General features: G+C 45.5%; 1 protein-coding gene across 1 annotated transcript; it reads left to right on the top strand.

Annotated features, from left to right (window-relative positions):
* Nucleotides 1-3104: 3104 nt before the first annotated feature.
* Nucleotides 3105-12655, top strand: LOC107298345 (zinc finger protein 107). The gene is made up of 4 exons (XM_029286500.1): nt 3105-3357; nt 5565-5945; nt 9174-9839; nt 12132-12655. Exons 1-4 carry the CDS (start codon nt 3105-3107, stop codon nt 12653-12655), a joined length of 1824 nt encoding a protein of 607 aa, XP_029142333.1.
* Nucleotides 12656-14009: the final 1354 nt, after the last annotated feature.

The following is a 14009-nucleotide window of genomic DNA, read 5'->3' as shown; positions in this document are numbered from 1 at the left end:
ATAAAGGGGAAGGAGGATGGAGATTACAAGCCATCAGATCACAATTTCTCAACCTCAGCAACTTTTAAGATGGATAGATTTCAACTCCTGGAATTCCTTAGCCAGCTCGACTTGTTCAGTTAATGCAGGGGTAGGCAACCTTAGCTCTTTTATGACTCATGGACTTCAACTCCCAGAATTCCTGAGCCAGCATGGCTCAGCTTGGAAACCTCTCCCTTTCCCCTCAGCATGGCTGGCTCAGGAATTCTGGGAGTTGAAGTCCACGAGTCATAAAAGAGCCCAAGTTGCCTACCCCTGAGTTAATGTTACCATTTGACTATCTTTATGTTTGTCTCCATTCATTAGTTTTTTTTTTAATTTCTTTTCTTGGGGTAGTACAGGTATAAACAGTTTTAGTAACTCATCATCATCTCTTAAAATAGAAATAATAATAATAATGATTAATAATAATAATAATAATAATAATAATAATAATAATAATGGTAAGGACTCGATAGGTAGACAAAATGCCAAATCCAGTCTAAACATCTGGCTGACTGTGCGATGATCCATAATAATAATAGTAGTAATAATAATAATAATAATAATAATAATAATAATAATAATAATAATAATAATAATAATAATAATAATAAAAAAGTTGGAAGGGACCTTGGAGGTCATCTGGTCCAACCCCCTGCTCAGGCAGGAACCCCTATACCATTTCAGACAAATGGCCGTCCAGTCTCTTCTTAAAAACTTCCAGTGTTGGAGCATTCACCACTTCTTGAGGCAGGTTGTTCCACTGGTTAATTGTTCTAACTGTCAGGAAGTTTCTCCTTAGTTCTAGGTTGCTTCTCTCCTTGGTCAGTTTCCATCCATTGTTTCTTGTCTTGCCCTCAGGCCTAGGGTTGCCAGGTCTGCTTCCAAAAAATAGTGGACAAGCGGGGGGGGGGGTGTTAAGTAGTAAAAAAAGTAGACTGTACAGCTTTAGATTACGTACCATTTCATCATAAAGCTTTTGAATAAAAAAAAATGTCCACTATTTTGTGAAAAAAAAAATAGTGAACATAATGTGAAAAAAGCGGACTGTCCACTCAAATAGTGGACACCTGGCAACCCTACTCAGGCCCTTTGGAGAATAGCTTGACTCCCTCTTCTTTGTGGCAGCCCCTGAGATACTGGAACACTGCTATCATGTCCCCCCTCGTCCTTCTCTTCGTTAAACTAGACATACCCAATTCCAGCAGCCCTTCCTTATATGCTTTAGCCTCCAGTCCCCTAATCATCTTTGTTGCTCTTCTCTGTACTCTTTCTAGAGTCTCAACATGTTGTCTTCTTCCCATGTCTCATCTCATCTATTAAAAAAAAAAAATCTTTAAAGCCTCATTTTTCAGTCTTGGTCAGCAAAAACCCACTAAGGGTTACCGGAAATAACAACGTATCTGTTTTAACCTTGATTAAATAAAACATTTTTATATTCCTTCCTTTTAACGATCTTGAACGTTTTATTTCCCTTCCCTTTACTTTTAATAATCTTGACACTTAACTCTCCTGATAATAATGTCCTAGAGCTTGATTTTTTTTCCCTCATTTCTGTTTGTCTTTCCTCACAAAAGTTTTCCAAACTTAAGTCTCTTATCCAATATAAGAAAGTTATCCAGGTCAAATGCTTTTGGTTTGCTTACACATCAGCCAGTTTTATTTGTGTATCCAGTGTAACATTTTTTTTTCACATCATTCCTGCAGCCTCTTATTTTAAAGTCCACTTTCAGATCAGTCTTAATCTTTTCAGGTAAAGCCTCTTCCTCTTCCATGATCTCTTTTAAATACAGTCTGTCTATAGAAGCAGACCCTTAAAATTAATTTCTCAAGAAACGTGAGCCCGTTGTTCACAAATATTCTTCACTATGTCCAGTATTAAAGTATTATTCCATTCTGTATTAGCAAGTCAAATTTTAAGTGTTTTTCTTCTTTAATTGTACTATTTAGTTTTGGTTCCCTCTAGTGTCCGATTTTTAAAATGCCATTTTGTCATTCTTTTTTTAAAAAAGTATTCAAAACAACAGCCTTTTCCCACGAGAAGGATTCTTATAAGTGGTTTCAGAATCTTATTTCAAATCCATCTGGATCCTTAGTCGATTTGTAACTTTCCAAACTCAAAGTTCTAATCACCCTATTGCCGTTTATTCCAAAAAGAAAAAAGAAAAAGGAATTAAGTCATATTTGTATTTAAAACTTCTTTCACTAAGCCACATAGCCCAACATACCCCCCAAAAAAAACCACTGCAAAAAAACAAACTAGAAACAAAAATTAAAATAAGGAAGAAAATGGTAAGAGAACATCTATCCGACCTTGACGAATATGAATCACCGGGACCCGACAGATTACATCCCAGAGTTCTGAAGGAGCCTGGCAGATGTGATCTCAGAACCATTGCACCATATCTTTCAAAAATCCTGGAGCACGGGGGAAATACCGAGGATTGGAAAAGGGCTGATGTGGTTCCCATCTTCAAGAAAGGGGGGGGGGGGAAACAGACCCAGGAAACTACAGACCAATTAGTCTAACATCAATACCTGGGAAGATCCTGGAAAAGATGATCAAAAAACCAGATCTGCGAACAATCAGAAGCAAACAAAGTTAGAACTAGTAGCCAGAATGTGTTTGTCCCCAAAAAAACCAAACAAACCCTGCTTTAATCCCTCTGGTCTTACCATCTCCTCATGTAGTATAACTGTCTGGAGCGCGTGTGGGCGATCTCAAGCTCTCTTCTTGTCTGGAGAGGACAAGTACAAACAGTTGGTTCACTTCTTGGTTCTTTATTCTGCCACCCTCCTTCTCTCTGCTCTCCATTTCGTCCCCAGAAGTTGTTTCTGTCGTCCGTCGTCCGTCCTCCTCCACTTCCTCCTCCTCCTTCCCCCCCTCTCCGTCTCCAATTTCTAATTGAAGGTAGTTGTACATCAATCTATTTGTTCCCATAGGTACCAATGAATCTAATAAGGGCCACAGCAATTCTACGCAGGAATTGCTAGGAGAGCGCGCCACAGTTTTGCTGAGTGCTGTCAGCGATTCTGACCCTGTCTCAAGGCCACATCCGAATGGGCTGAAAACCTTAAAAGTGATGCTGAAGAAACTCCCAAGTCCTCAGAAAAGGGAATGCAAGGGCCCCGATTGTGACCGTAGCGTTCCCGGGCTTTCCAAAACCATTAAAGACAGGACAGACCACCCAGGAGAGAAGTCCTACGATTGCTCTGATTGTGGGAAAGCCTTCAGGAAGTCGTATCATCTGTATCGGCATCAGAACGGCATTGCATGCCATAAACCGAGGCCCATTTGCGATGCCCTTTTTGCAGAGGAGAGAATTGCCTGTAGAGGTAGGTGTGATGACCCAGCTGATAATTAATTAAAGCATTCTCCCTTCTCTTTCTCTCTGGTCTTTTATCATGGTGCCCTTTGTACTTCATCTGAGCAATTTGTTTTGCCATTACACACACACACACACACACACACACAGAGAGAGAGAGAGAGAGAGAGCGAGAGAGAGAGATGGGAGAGGGAGAGAAAGGAGAGACAGGAGAGGGAGAGGCAAGAGGAGAGAGAGAGGAGAAAGAGGAGAGGGAGAGACGGGGAGGGAGGGAGGGAGAGAGGCGAGGGGCAGAGAGGAGAAAGACGAGAGGGAGAGGAGACGGGAGAGAGGGAGGGAGAAAGACGAGAGGCAAAAGAGAGCAGAAAGGGAGAGAGGAGAAAGGGGAAGAGGCAGAGAGAGAGAGGATCTTTGCCAACATTCCTGTTTTCCTCTTTACGATTGAACGCTTAGCAGTAAAATGTTGATGAGGTGGCGAGAAAAATCCATCGGTCTTTATGTAGCAGTGTTGTTCATCTTGCACTTTATTTCTCTCGGCAATAAATTATAGATTATATCGGGGCGGCGTTGGTTTTCCGGGCTTTAGAAGATCAAGACCTTTGAAATGAAATGAATGTTTTTAACAGTAAATTAATGGCAGGTAGAGAAATGTATAATCACTTAAACAGGTTTTCCAAAAAAAAAAAACCCAAACATTTGATTTATATTGTCCTACTGAATTTTTTTTTGTTTTTTTAAAAATCTTTTCTTCCCAAAAAGCAGGCGAACGAAGGCCAAGTACCTTTTCCCTTCTTTTGATCCAAAGGTCATTTTATTTTATGTGGACTTTTGAAAGGCAAATGTATGTGTATCGTTAATAAATTAGAACAATTCCCAAGGACTTTCTACAAACTTTTAAAGATTCCAGTTAAATCATTTTTGCTCTGTCTTGCCTTGAGAGACAATTGGTTAAAAAAAAAAAGAAGAAGTGTTTTCAGGTTGATAACTTTCCCAGGTTTGTCTATGACAGGGGTAAGCCACCTTGGCTCTTTTATGACTCGTGGACTTCAACTCCCAGAATTCCTGAGCCAGCATGGGGGAACTATGGCCCCCTCATGACTTGTGGACTTCAACTCCCAGAATTCCTGAGCCAGCCTGGCTCAGCTTGGAAACTTCTCCCTTTCCCCTCAGCATGGCTGGCTCAGGAATTCTGGGAGTTGAAGTCCACGAGTGGCCTACCCCTGGTCTATGGAGACTCTCCGTCATCCAGGTCATGGTTGCCCCAAAGATGCTTTTTCACGCGGCAACTGGACTTCCTTGTTTTTCTTTGAGACATCTTGCTTCTCATCCACGACTCTTCTTCAGCTTCTTCTGAAGAGCTGAAGAAGCCTTCTTGGATGAGAGGCGAAAGGTCTTCAAAGAAAAACAAGGAAGTCCAGTTGCCTCGTGAAAAAAGCGCCTTTGGGATTCCCAGTTTTGTTAACGGCATTTACTTCACGGCGCTACTTTCACTCTGATTGGAACCAACAGAACGGCTGCTGGAATTGGGTAGGTCTAGTTTAACGAAGAGAAGGACGAGGGGGGACATGATAGCAGTCTTCCAATATCTCAGGGGCTGCCCCAAAGAAGAGGGAGTCAAGCTATTCTCCAAAGTGCCCGAAGGCAGGACAAGAAGCAACGGATGGAAACTAATCAAGGAGAGAAGCAACCTAGAACTAAGGAGAAACTTCCTGACAGTTAGAACAATTAATCAGTGGGACAACCTGCCTCCAGAAGCGGTGAATGCTCCAACACTGGAAGTTTTTAAGAAGAGACTGGACAGCCATTTGTCTGAAATGGTATTGGGTTTCCTGCCTGAGCAGGGGGTTGGACTAGATGACCTCCAAGATCCCTTCCAACTTTATTATTATTATTATTATTATTATTATTATTATTATTATTGATCATTGCACAGTCAGCCAGATGTTCAGACTGAATTTTGTCTTCCTATCGAGTCCTTACCCAGGACCTGGGATAGGCAGATGTGGATGTTTGATGTTATTACAGATATCGTCGCAGGATGGAAGCAGTTCCTAGTAAGGCCGCCTTTTGCAATTGACTAATGGATAATTATTATTATTATTATTATTATCATTATCATTATTATTAATCAAGCTGATCAGCCGTTATTAGCTGGTATTAGCTGGACTTGATGAGGTTTGCAGCTTTGCATATCTAAACTGTTGATTGTCCTTCCAGGGGAGGAAGAATCCAGAAGTGCGACTCTTCTGCAGGAAAACATCAAATTGGAAGACGAGGACGGAGCCTATCCAGCTTGCAACGATCAACCTTCTCTGAGGGGCTATCTGAAGACAGAACAAAGAGAGGACAACGCTGCTGGGAACGAGGCCTCCGAACATCCGGACACCAAAATGCATTCCTGCACAAAATGCGGATACCAAACGGAGAAATTGTCAGACATTCTTAAACATTTCAGAAGCCACAACAAGGAAAAACCTTACAAATGCCAGGACTGTGGGAAGTGCTTCAGGTGGTTCTCAACCCTCATAAAACATCAGCAGACCCACGTAGCCAGTCCGCAGCCGCCCGTTATTGCCGAATGCGATGTGACCCTTAGCGGTAGGTAGAAACTAGATGTTAAACGTAACACATTATGAGCCTGCTTTTTCTTTTTTTCTTTCCCTACAAACGAGGCATTCCATGTGGTAACGGGAGACCTCTTGATCCCCCTTTTCCCGCCTTTTTTCCCCCTTCATCTTGTGAGGTAAACTGCGAATCGGGTTTATGATGTGTTACCGCATCATTTCGGGGAAGCTCTTGCGGTTTGTGGTAAACGTGAAACGCCTCTCAGCTGACTTGAGCCAGAACAGACATGTCGAACACAAGGCCCGGGGACCGGATGCGGCTCGCGAAGTGGTTTCACATGGCCCGCGAAGCCATCCTGGAAACAGTGAGGGAACGGTCCCCGCTGCCTTGGCCCTGGCCCAGGTCGGCCGGGAGCCAATGTACAATGTTGTGGCCATCTATGCTGAAACGCATTCAGTCTTAGCTCCACAAGGCCGTCTGGAAACAGCGAGGAACCAGCCCCTGCCGCGTCAGCCACTGGGTGCATGCCTCCCCAGCTGCGTTTCTTGCCTGTTTTTCTCCCTCCCTCATCTCAAATATTTTCCCACCACTCTGTACTTAGGAAAGAAGGAAGGAAAGAAGGAGAGGGAGGGTCTGAGGGAAGTCCTACCTTAGTCCTGCCCTGCTGCCCTTTCACCATCTCCTTGCCCCCTCCTCCTGGCCTATCCTGGGTGTCTCCCATCCTATTGCTAAGGAAGCTTAGGATACAAAGCCGGGTCTCCTCCCATGGAGAGGGAATGGGCCTCCCTCTGACTTAGCCCTCGTACCCATCATGAGCAACCTGGGTAAGGAGAGCAAGCACAGCAGCAGCAGCCTTGAGGAGGAGGTAAGTGCAGCTGGGTGCCTCCGTGGGGAAGTGGGGCAGGATTTGGCGCCGCAGGTGCTCGAGGGCCAGGCTGGGTGTTTGACCTCTGCTGCCCAGGGCTCTGGGCAGCCCACACCACTATCCAGGCCCCCCACCGCCACATGGCCTGAGAGGAACGGTGAGGCTCCTCCAGTGGACCATGCCTTGGCACTTGTCCTGATCCCACCCCCTTCTGCCAGAGACCCTCAGATCTGTCCCACTCCTGCCCAGGCCCCCACAGGCACCCTTGACATGACCGATGTAGAGCTGGCCACGCCCACCCAGTAGGCCACACCCACTCAATCCACACCCACCCAGTAGGCCACACCCACCCGGCCCCCTGAGGGCAACCGCAATGCTGATGCGGCCCTCAATGAAGTTGAGCCAGAAAGTAGGAAAATGAAGAATCTCTAGGCAACCTGTAGATCGGTTAACAATAACTTGCTGGTGTGTACATCCCAAATTCGGTCCATGGTACAGCTAGTCCTCGCCTTTACAGCCATTTGTTTAGTGGCCGTTCGAAGTTACAGCGGCTCTGAAAAATGTGACTTACGACTGTTGTTCACATTTTTCGACCGTTGCAGCATTCCCCCCCCCGTCACGTGATCAAAATTCAGACGCTTGGCAACCGACTCGTCATCATGACGGTTGCAGTGTCCCGGGATCACATGGTCACCTTTTGTAACCTACTGACCAGCAAAAGTCATCAGCAGAAGCCGGATTCACATAACGGTCATGTTTGCTAAATTAACAACTGCAGTGATTTGCTTAACAACTGAGACGATAAAGGTCGTAAAAGGGGGGGAAAACTCATTTAACAACTGCCTCACTTAGCAACGGCAATTTTGGGCTCCGTTGTGATCATAAGTCGAGGACTCCCTGTACTTTGAATTAAAAGAAGTCCATAAACGGCGAGATCTTGGAATATTAATGCCAGTCTTAAAAAAAAAACTTGGCTGGAGTTTGGTTTGACCTCCTCTGGTCTTTGAAGTCAGTAGAGCTTACTGGTTCCACGTGGGAATGCAAAAATCATTGGGAGTTTGATTTATTAATTTATTAATCAAATGTAAACATCTCCTGGGCAGATTGCAACAATCAGCTAAAACAATATATAAATATTCATGATAGGATAGGGTAGAATTAGAATAGGATAGAATTAGAATTAGAATTAAATAGAATAGAACAATAGAATAGAATAGAATCGGAATAGAACAGAATCAGAATAGAATAGAACAGAACAGAACAGAATCGGAATAGAATGGAATGGAATGGAACGGAACGGAACGGAATAGAACAGAATCGGAATAGAATAGAATAGAATTGGAATAGAATAGAACAGAATAGAATAGAATAAGAATAAGAGCAGAACAGAATAAGAACAGAACAGAATCGGAACAGAATAAGAACAGAACAGAATCGGAATAGAATAGAATTGGAATAGAATAGAACAGAATAGAATAAGAATAAGAGCAGAACAGAATAAGAACAGAACAGAATCGGAATAGAATAGAATTGGAATAGAATAGAACAGAATAGAATAAGAATAAGAACAGAATAAGAACAGAACAGAATCGGAATAGAATAGAACAGAATCGGAATAGAACAGAACAATAGAATCAGAACAGAATAGAATCAGAACAGAATTGGAACAGAACAGAACAGAATAGAATAGAATAGAATTCTTTATTGGCCAGGCGTGATCGGACACACAAGGAATTTGTCTCCGGTGTATAAGCTCACAGTGTACATTAAATATTGTTAAGAATAAAATGACTGATGGGCTATATACTGTAAAAGTCCCATTCTTCTTCAATGATTCTACTGTTTCCCATGATAATGAAGGGATAACACCATGGTGGGTCTCTCTCCCCTTCTATCGTAAGAAGACCCAGTTTGTCATAGCGGTTAAGGTGCTGGTCTAGATACCAGTTCCAGTCCCACTTTAGGCATGAAAGCCGTCTGGGTGATTTTGGGCCAGTCACGAGTTTTAAAAAAAACAAAACAGAATTTTTTAAAAATAAAGCATGTATATGGAAATTCACCATTAGACTCTGTCTCAGAGCCTTTTAATGCAGTTACTATCCAGCAAAACTTCACCACATTCTTGGGAATTTCGGAAGAAAAGCCAGCAACTTTAATTTGGGATTCAGTCCGCACAGTGAATAAGGAGAAAGGTTTTGAGTTTGAGGGTGGTAGAGTAAAATGCAAGTTCTGGATCTGACCGCAGAGTAAGAAAATATTATTTTGACTGCGGACACAAACTTGAAAATCCCTAGCTGCTGCTTAACGAATTATCAAATCCGAAGTAGGAACGGGGCTCATTTTGCCGCCGCCCCCATTTTCCATGATCTGAATAATTTCTGTTTCCCCCCCCACAGATGATGAGGAGCTGATTAACATCTTAGCGAAGAAGACTCCCCGTCAAGAAGCAGGCGTGCAGAACTCTCTAGAGAGGCCATCCAAACGCTCCCCGGGTGCCGTTTGTCCGGTCTCCAAGTCTTCCAGGGTGGAGGCCTCGCCTGCAATTCGCTCCAGGGAGCAGAACGGAAAAGGCAAAGCCGCTCGTCGCCAAAAGAAGACGACGAAAACCCGATACGAAGGTCTCGAGAAGAAACACGAGTGCCTCGATTGTGGGCATCGCAACTATTTCCTGTCCGATCTCGTGCGGCACAAGAGGGCTCACCCGAACGATACGCCCTACAGGTGCCCCGAGTGTCAGAAGCTCTTCGTCCAGCCCTCCTTCCTCAAACTTCATCTGAAAACGCACAAGATGGAGGGGAAGTCCGTGAACACGAAAAAAGCCCCCCAGGGAGAGAGGAAGTATACCTGCTCAAAATGCGGACACAAAACGTACAAGTTGTCCACTCACCTCTTGCACATGAAAGCCCACATGAGCGAAAAGGAGAGAGCTTACGTATGCGACGAGTGCGGCAAAAGTTTCAAGTGGAGCTCCAATCTTTCCCGGCACAAGCGGATCCACGAGCTCAACGAAGGCTTTAAGATCAGGAGACCCTCCTTCACCGGGCATTACGAGATAAACAGAGGTGGGCACCCCGCATTTTGGCCCTTTGTTCATTTACGCGCAAGCCGTAGTTTTCTCCTGAGTTATAAGCAGGTGGGCAGAATAGCTTTTAAAAAAAAGGGATGTGCAAGGGAATACAGGTAGTCGTGGACTTACGGCAGTCCATTTAGTCACCACTCAAAGTTACAACGGCACTGAAAAGAAATGATTGGGGCAAAATGTCCTAAAACAGTGATGGCGAACCTTTTAGAGACCGAGTGCCCCAAAACCGCCCCGCCCCGCTCTGCCCCACCCCCACCCACCCGCAGGGCCACCCACCGCCTCCACGGCCTGCCGCAGGAGATCGCCCAGGCGGCCCTGCAACGTCATGGCCACGCCCTCTGCCCGCACCCCGCAGCATCTGCGCGTGACGGGGCGCGAGGGCGGAGTCTTGTCCCTGCTTCCCGGCTGCCATGTTCTTGGCTGCACTGCTCCATGCAGGCCGCGCCCGGGGGTGACTCTCCTCCGGGGGAGTTGCTGGTGAGGAGGGGGCCACGGGGGGAGGCGGGGCTGGAGCGACGGCCCGTGTGCCCACAGAGAGGGCTCTGAGTGCCGTCTCTGGCCCGCGTGCCGTAGGTTCACCACCACTGCCCTAAAACATGGTCACGTGATTGTGGAATGCTGCAAATGGCCTGGTTGCCGAGTGCCCACAATGTGGTCATGTGACAGGAAGTGGCCATTGGGTCATAAATAATCCCAGGGAGGTCTGCTGTAACTTTGAGAGAGCGGTCGTAAGTTGAGGACTACCTGTACACTCCTGAACAAAAGGTGGGATATGAATCTAACAAATTTATAGAGCAGAAGTGTTTTTGACACATGTCCTTTACAAAAATCTTCAGTTATGGGAAGTTGCCATTTACAACTCGAAGTAGTCCTCGACTTACAACAGTGACCGTTCAATGTTACAACGGTACTGAAAAATGTGACTTACGACCGTTTTTCACACGACCATTGCAGCATTCCCGTGGTCGCGTGATCAGAATTCAGAAACTTGGCAAGTGACTCATATTTATGACGGTCGCAGTGTCCCTGGGGGGGTCATGTGATCCCCTTTTGCGACCTTCTGACAAGCAAAGTCAAAGGGGAATCCAGATTCACTTAACAATCATGTGACTAACTTAACAAGTGCAATGATTCACTTAGGAACCGGGACAAGAAAAGTCATAAAATAGGGCAAAATTCACTTAACAACAGAAATTTTGGGCTCAGTTGTAGCCGTAAGTCAAGGACTACCTGTAGTTTTCTTTAAAAAACAACAACACCAACTCCCTAAAATAAACAGGCACATTGTTTTAAATTGAAAATCCAGATTTAAAATTATACTAACGGCTGTACCCAAATTATTTGTAAGGGATCACTTGGCTGCTGTAAAAGTTGGATTAATAAATAATAGATATTTAGAACAGGCATTTGACTTGACTTACTTTGTTTTTGTGAAAATACGATGATTGATTGTGGCAAAAGGTGTAAAATTGGGTGTGATTCACTTAGCCAATTCTGGCCCAAATTGTAGTCGTAAGTCAAGGACTCCCAGTATATGCCCTCAAGTCACTTAGCAACCAGATAGATAGATATTCTCCATGAAATACAGCTGGTGGAGATGAATAGATATAGAATCCCATACGGCTAATGTACTTTAATAAGCTTCGTATTGAACGCCATAGTATAATTTTTGAAAGTTTAATAGAACAGAAATTTAAAACATTTTGGGAAATGTTATGCTTTTTTGGTCTGTATTTCAATGGTGCAGTGGTTAGAATGCAGTATCGCAAGCTAACTCTGCCGACTGTTAGCAGTTCGATCCTGACCGGCTGAAGGTTGACCCATCCTTCCGGAAGTCGGTAAAATAAGAACCCTGATTCTTAGGGAGCCATGTGCTGACTCTGTAAACTGCTTAGACAAGACCGTAAAGCACTATGAAGCAGTAGTAAGTCTTAAGTGCTATTGCTATTAATATAAATTCCATTAGGTCAGGGGTAGGCCACCTTGGCTCTTTTATGACTCATGGACTTCAACTCCCAGAATTCCTCAGCCAGCCATGCTGAGGAGAAAGAGAAAGGTTTCCATGCTTAGCCATGCTGGCTCAGGAATTCTGGGAGTTGAAGTCCATGAGTCATAAAAGAGCCGAGGTTGCCTACCCCTGCATTAAGCCAATGTTTCTTAGGCATGCTGTCTGGGGAATTCTGGGAATTGAAGTTTGTACCTCTTAAAGTTGCAGAGGCACCCCTTCTTTCCCTGGCAGTGTCACATTTAGGCTGTTTCTTTGTCTCAGCAGAGGATGAGACCCCGAAGAAAACCAGTCGAGTCCGGCTGAAGAAAAGAAGAGGCCGATTTCAGGCATCAACCGCCTCAGAAATGGAGGCGTTGCGCGAGCATTGGCGCAGTTACAAGCGTCAGCAAAGGAAAAAGGCAGCCGAGAAACCCCAGAAAACGGAAGAGAAGGAAGAGAAAGAAAGAAGGAAGGAAGAGAAAGAAAACGTCGCCGAGAAGGAAGTGAAGGAAGAGGAAGAAAGTAGAATCGAAGAGAAAGAAAACGTCGCCGAGAAGGAAGTGAAAGAGAAAAATGTTCCAGAATTATCACTCCGGGCCCGGCTGGAAAAATTTGCTTATTCTAAAAATAGAGGAAAAGAGCCTAGCCAGGAAGTAGCAGCGTCGGCTCCGAAAGTCTCAGCAGAGGAGCGGCCGCATCATGAATGTACTGTGTGTGGGAAGAACTTCACCTACGACGGTCACCTTGCCGATCACCAGAACCTGCACACCGAAGCGAAACCTCACAGATGCCAGGAATGCCAGAAATGATTTCCTAAGAGAGAAGAGTAAGTTGGCCAGGCACCAGATCTCTCCCAACAGGGGTGAATCCACTGTGCTGAGGGTAGAAAAGGTTTCTTTCAGAAAGATTACCTCAGGGTGCGTTAGAAAAATTCAAGGTCTCCAGCCTGTCTCAAAGGTGCTTGTTTTCAGGAGGCAACTGGACTTTATCGGTTTTTTTTGGTTTTTTTTGAAGACGTTTCGCTTCAGCTCTGACTGGATGGTGGGGAATGGAAGGATTTATATTCTTTGCAGAGAGCTGGTCATTTGAGAGAGAGAGAGAAAACGAACCTTTATTGTCATTTTTTTACTGTGGAGACAATGGCACACGTTAAAAACGAAATTCTGTTGCTTGCTCTCAAAGTGTACACGTACACAAAACACACCTTTAAACGCACTATATACGACATATGTATAGACCTACACCAGTAATGGCGAACCTTTTAGAGACCGAGTGCCCAAAGTGCAACCCAAAACCCACTTATTTATCACCGGGTGCCAGGTGGACGTGGCCCACTGCATGGGCGTGGCTGTGGTCATGGCAGACTGGGTGGGTGTGGCCAAGGTGGGCGTGAGCACCTCGATGTTGCTCATGGGGTGGGATGCCTGTGGGAGCCGGGCAGGGTTCGGAGAGATCCAGGGAATCTCTGGCAGGTGGGGCAGTGGGCAGGAGGTTCGTCCTGCGGGGTGAGGTGAGGCAAGGTGAGGCAGGGCTGGGGTGCCATTGTCGCAGGGCAAGGCGAGGTACGGGCCAGGGCAGCTGCTGCCTGACACCATCGGCCCCTGTACACAGAGGCCAGCGAGCGCATTTGGGCCAACAGTGTCCGTCAGCAGTCACAGCCTGCCGGCCCCTCGACCAGAGCATACCGGGGCTCTGCAGCCCGCCACCAGAAGTTTAGAGAAGCTGCCTCTGAGCTGGATAGACGGTTGACAGCTGAGGAGGCGATGCAGTGGGTCGTGCCCGGGAAAAGAGCATGCGAGGCCAGGAGGGATGGGACAGGGGAGGGAAACCAGCCGTGCTGGGATGCATCCAGCCATGTGGGACCTTGGCGACTGGTTGAAGAGGGACGGTTGCCATTTCTGGGGCATGGCCTGTGTGCCCACAGAGAGGGCTCCGGGTGCCGCCTCTAGCACGCGTGCCATAGCTTCGCCACCACTGACCTACACCCTTACATTTAAGTGACATATAAATATTAATCACCGTCCATCTTGAATACATAACGGAAGGAGGAAGCTTTAGCATTCACAAGGTTAATACTGTATGGCACAAAACGGTGACTGAATCTGGATGTTCTGCTTCAGATACCACGGAGCCCCCTCCTCCCAGTAGGTAACAAAGAAAACA

Source organism: Protobothrops mucrosquamatus, unplaced genomic scaffold (genome assembly GCF_001527695.2).
Source record: "Protobothrops mucrosquamatus isolate PMUCROS unplaced genomic scaffold, P.Mucros_1.0 scaffold3900, whole genome shotgun sequence".
NCBI classification, from domain to species: domain Eukaryota; kingdom Metazoa; phylum Chordata; class Lepidosauria; order Squamata; family Viperidae; genus Protobothrops; species Protobothrops mucrosquamatus.
Note: the sequence above shows the minus strand (reverse complement) of the source record. Positions and strands in the feature narration are given on the sequence as shown.

Coding starts and splice junctions, on each gene's coding strand:
- LOC107298345 (XM_029286500.1), top strand. CDS start 3,105: ATGCTGAAGAAACTCCCAAGTCCTCAGAAAAGGGAATGCAAGGGCCCC. Junction 3,358..5,564: donor GGAGAGAATTGCCTGTAGAG/GTAGGTGTGATG, acceptor TTGTCCTTCCAG/GGGAGGAAGAATCCAGAAGT. Junction 9,840..12,131: donor GCATTACGAGATAAACAGAG/GTGGGCACCCCG, acceptor TTGTCTCAGCAG/AGGATGAGACCCCGAAGAAA.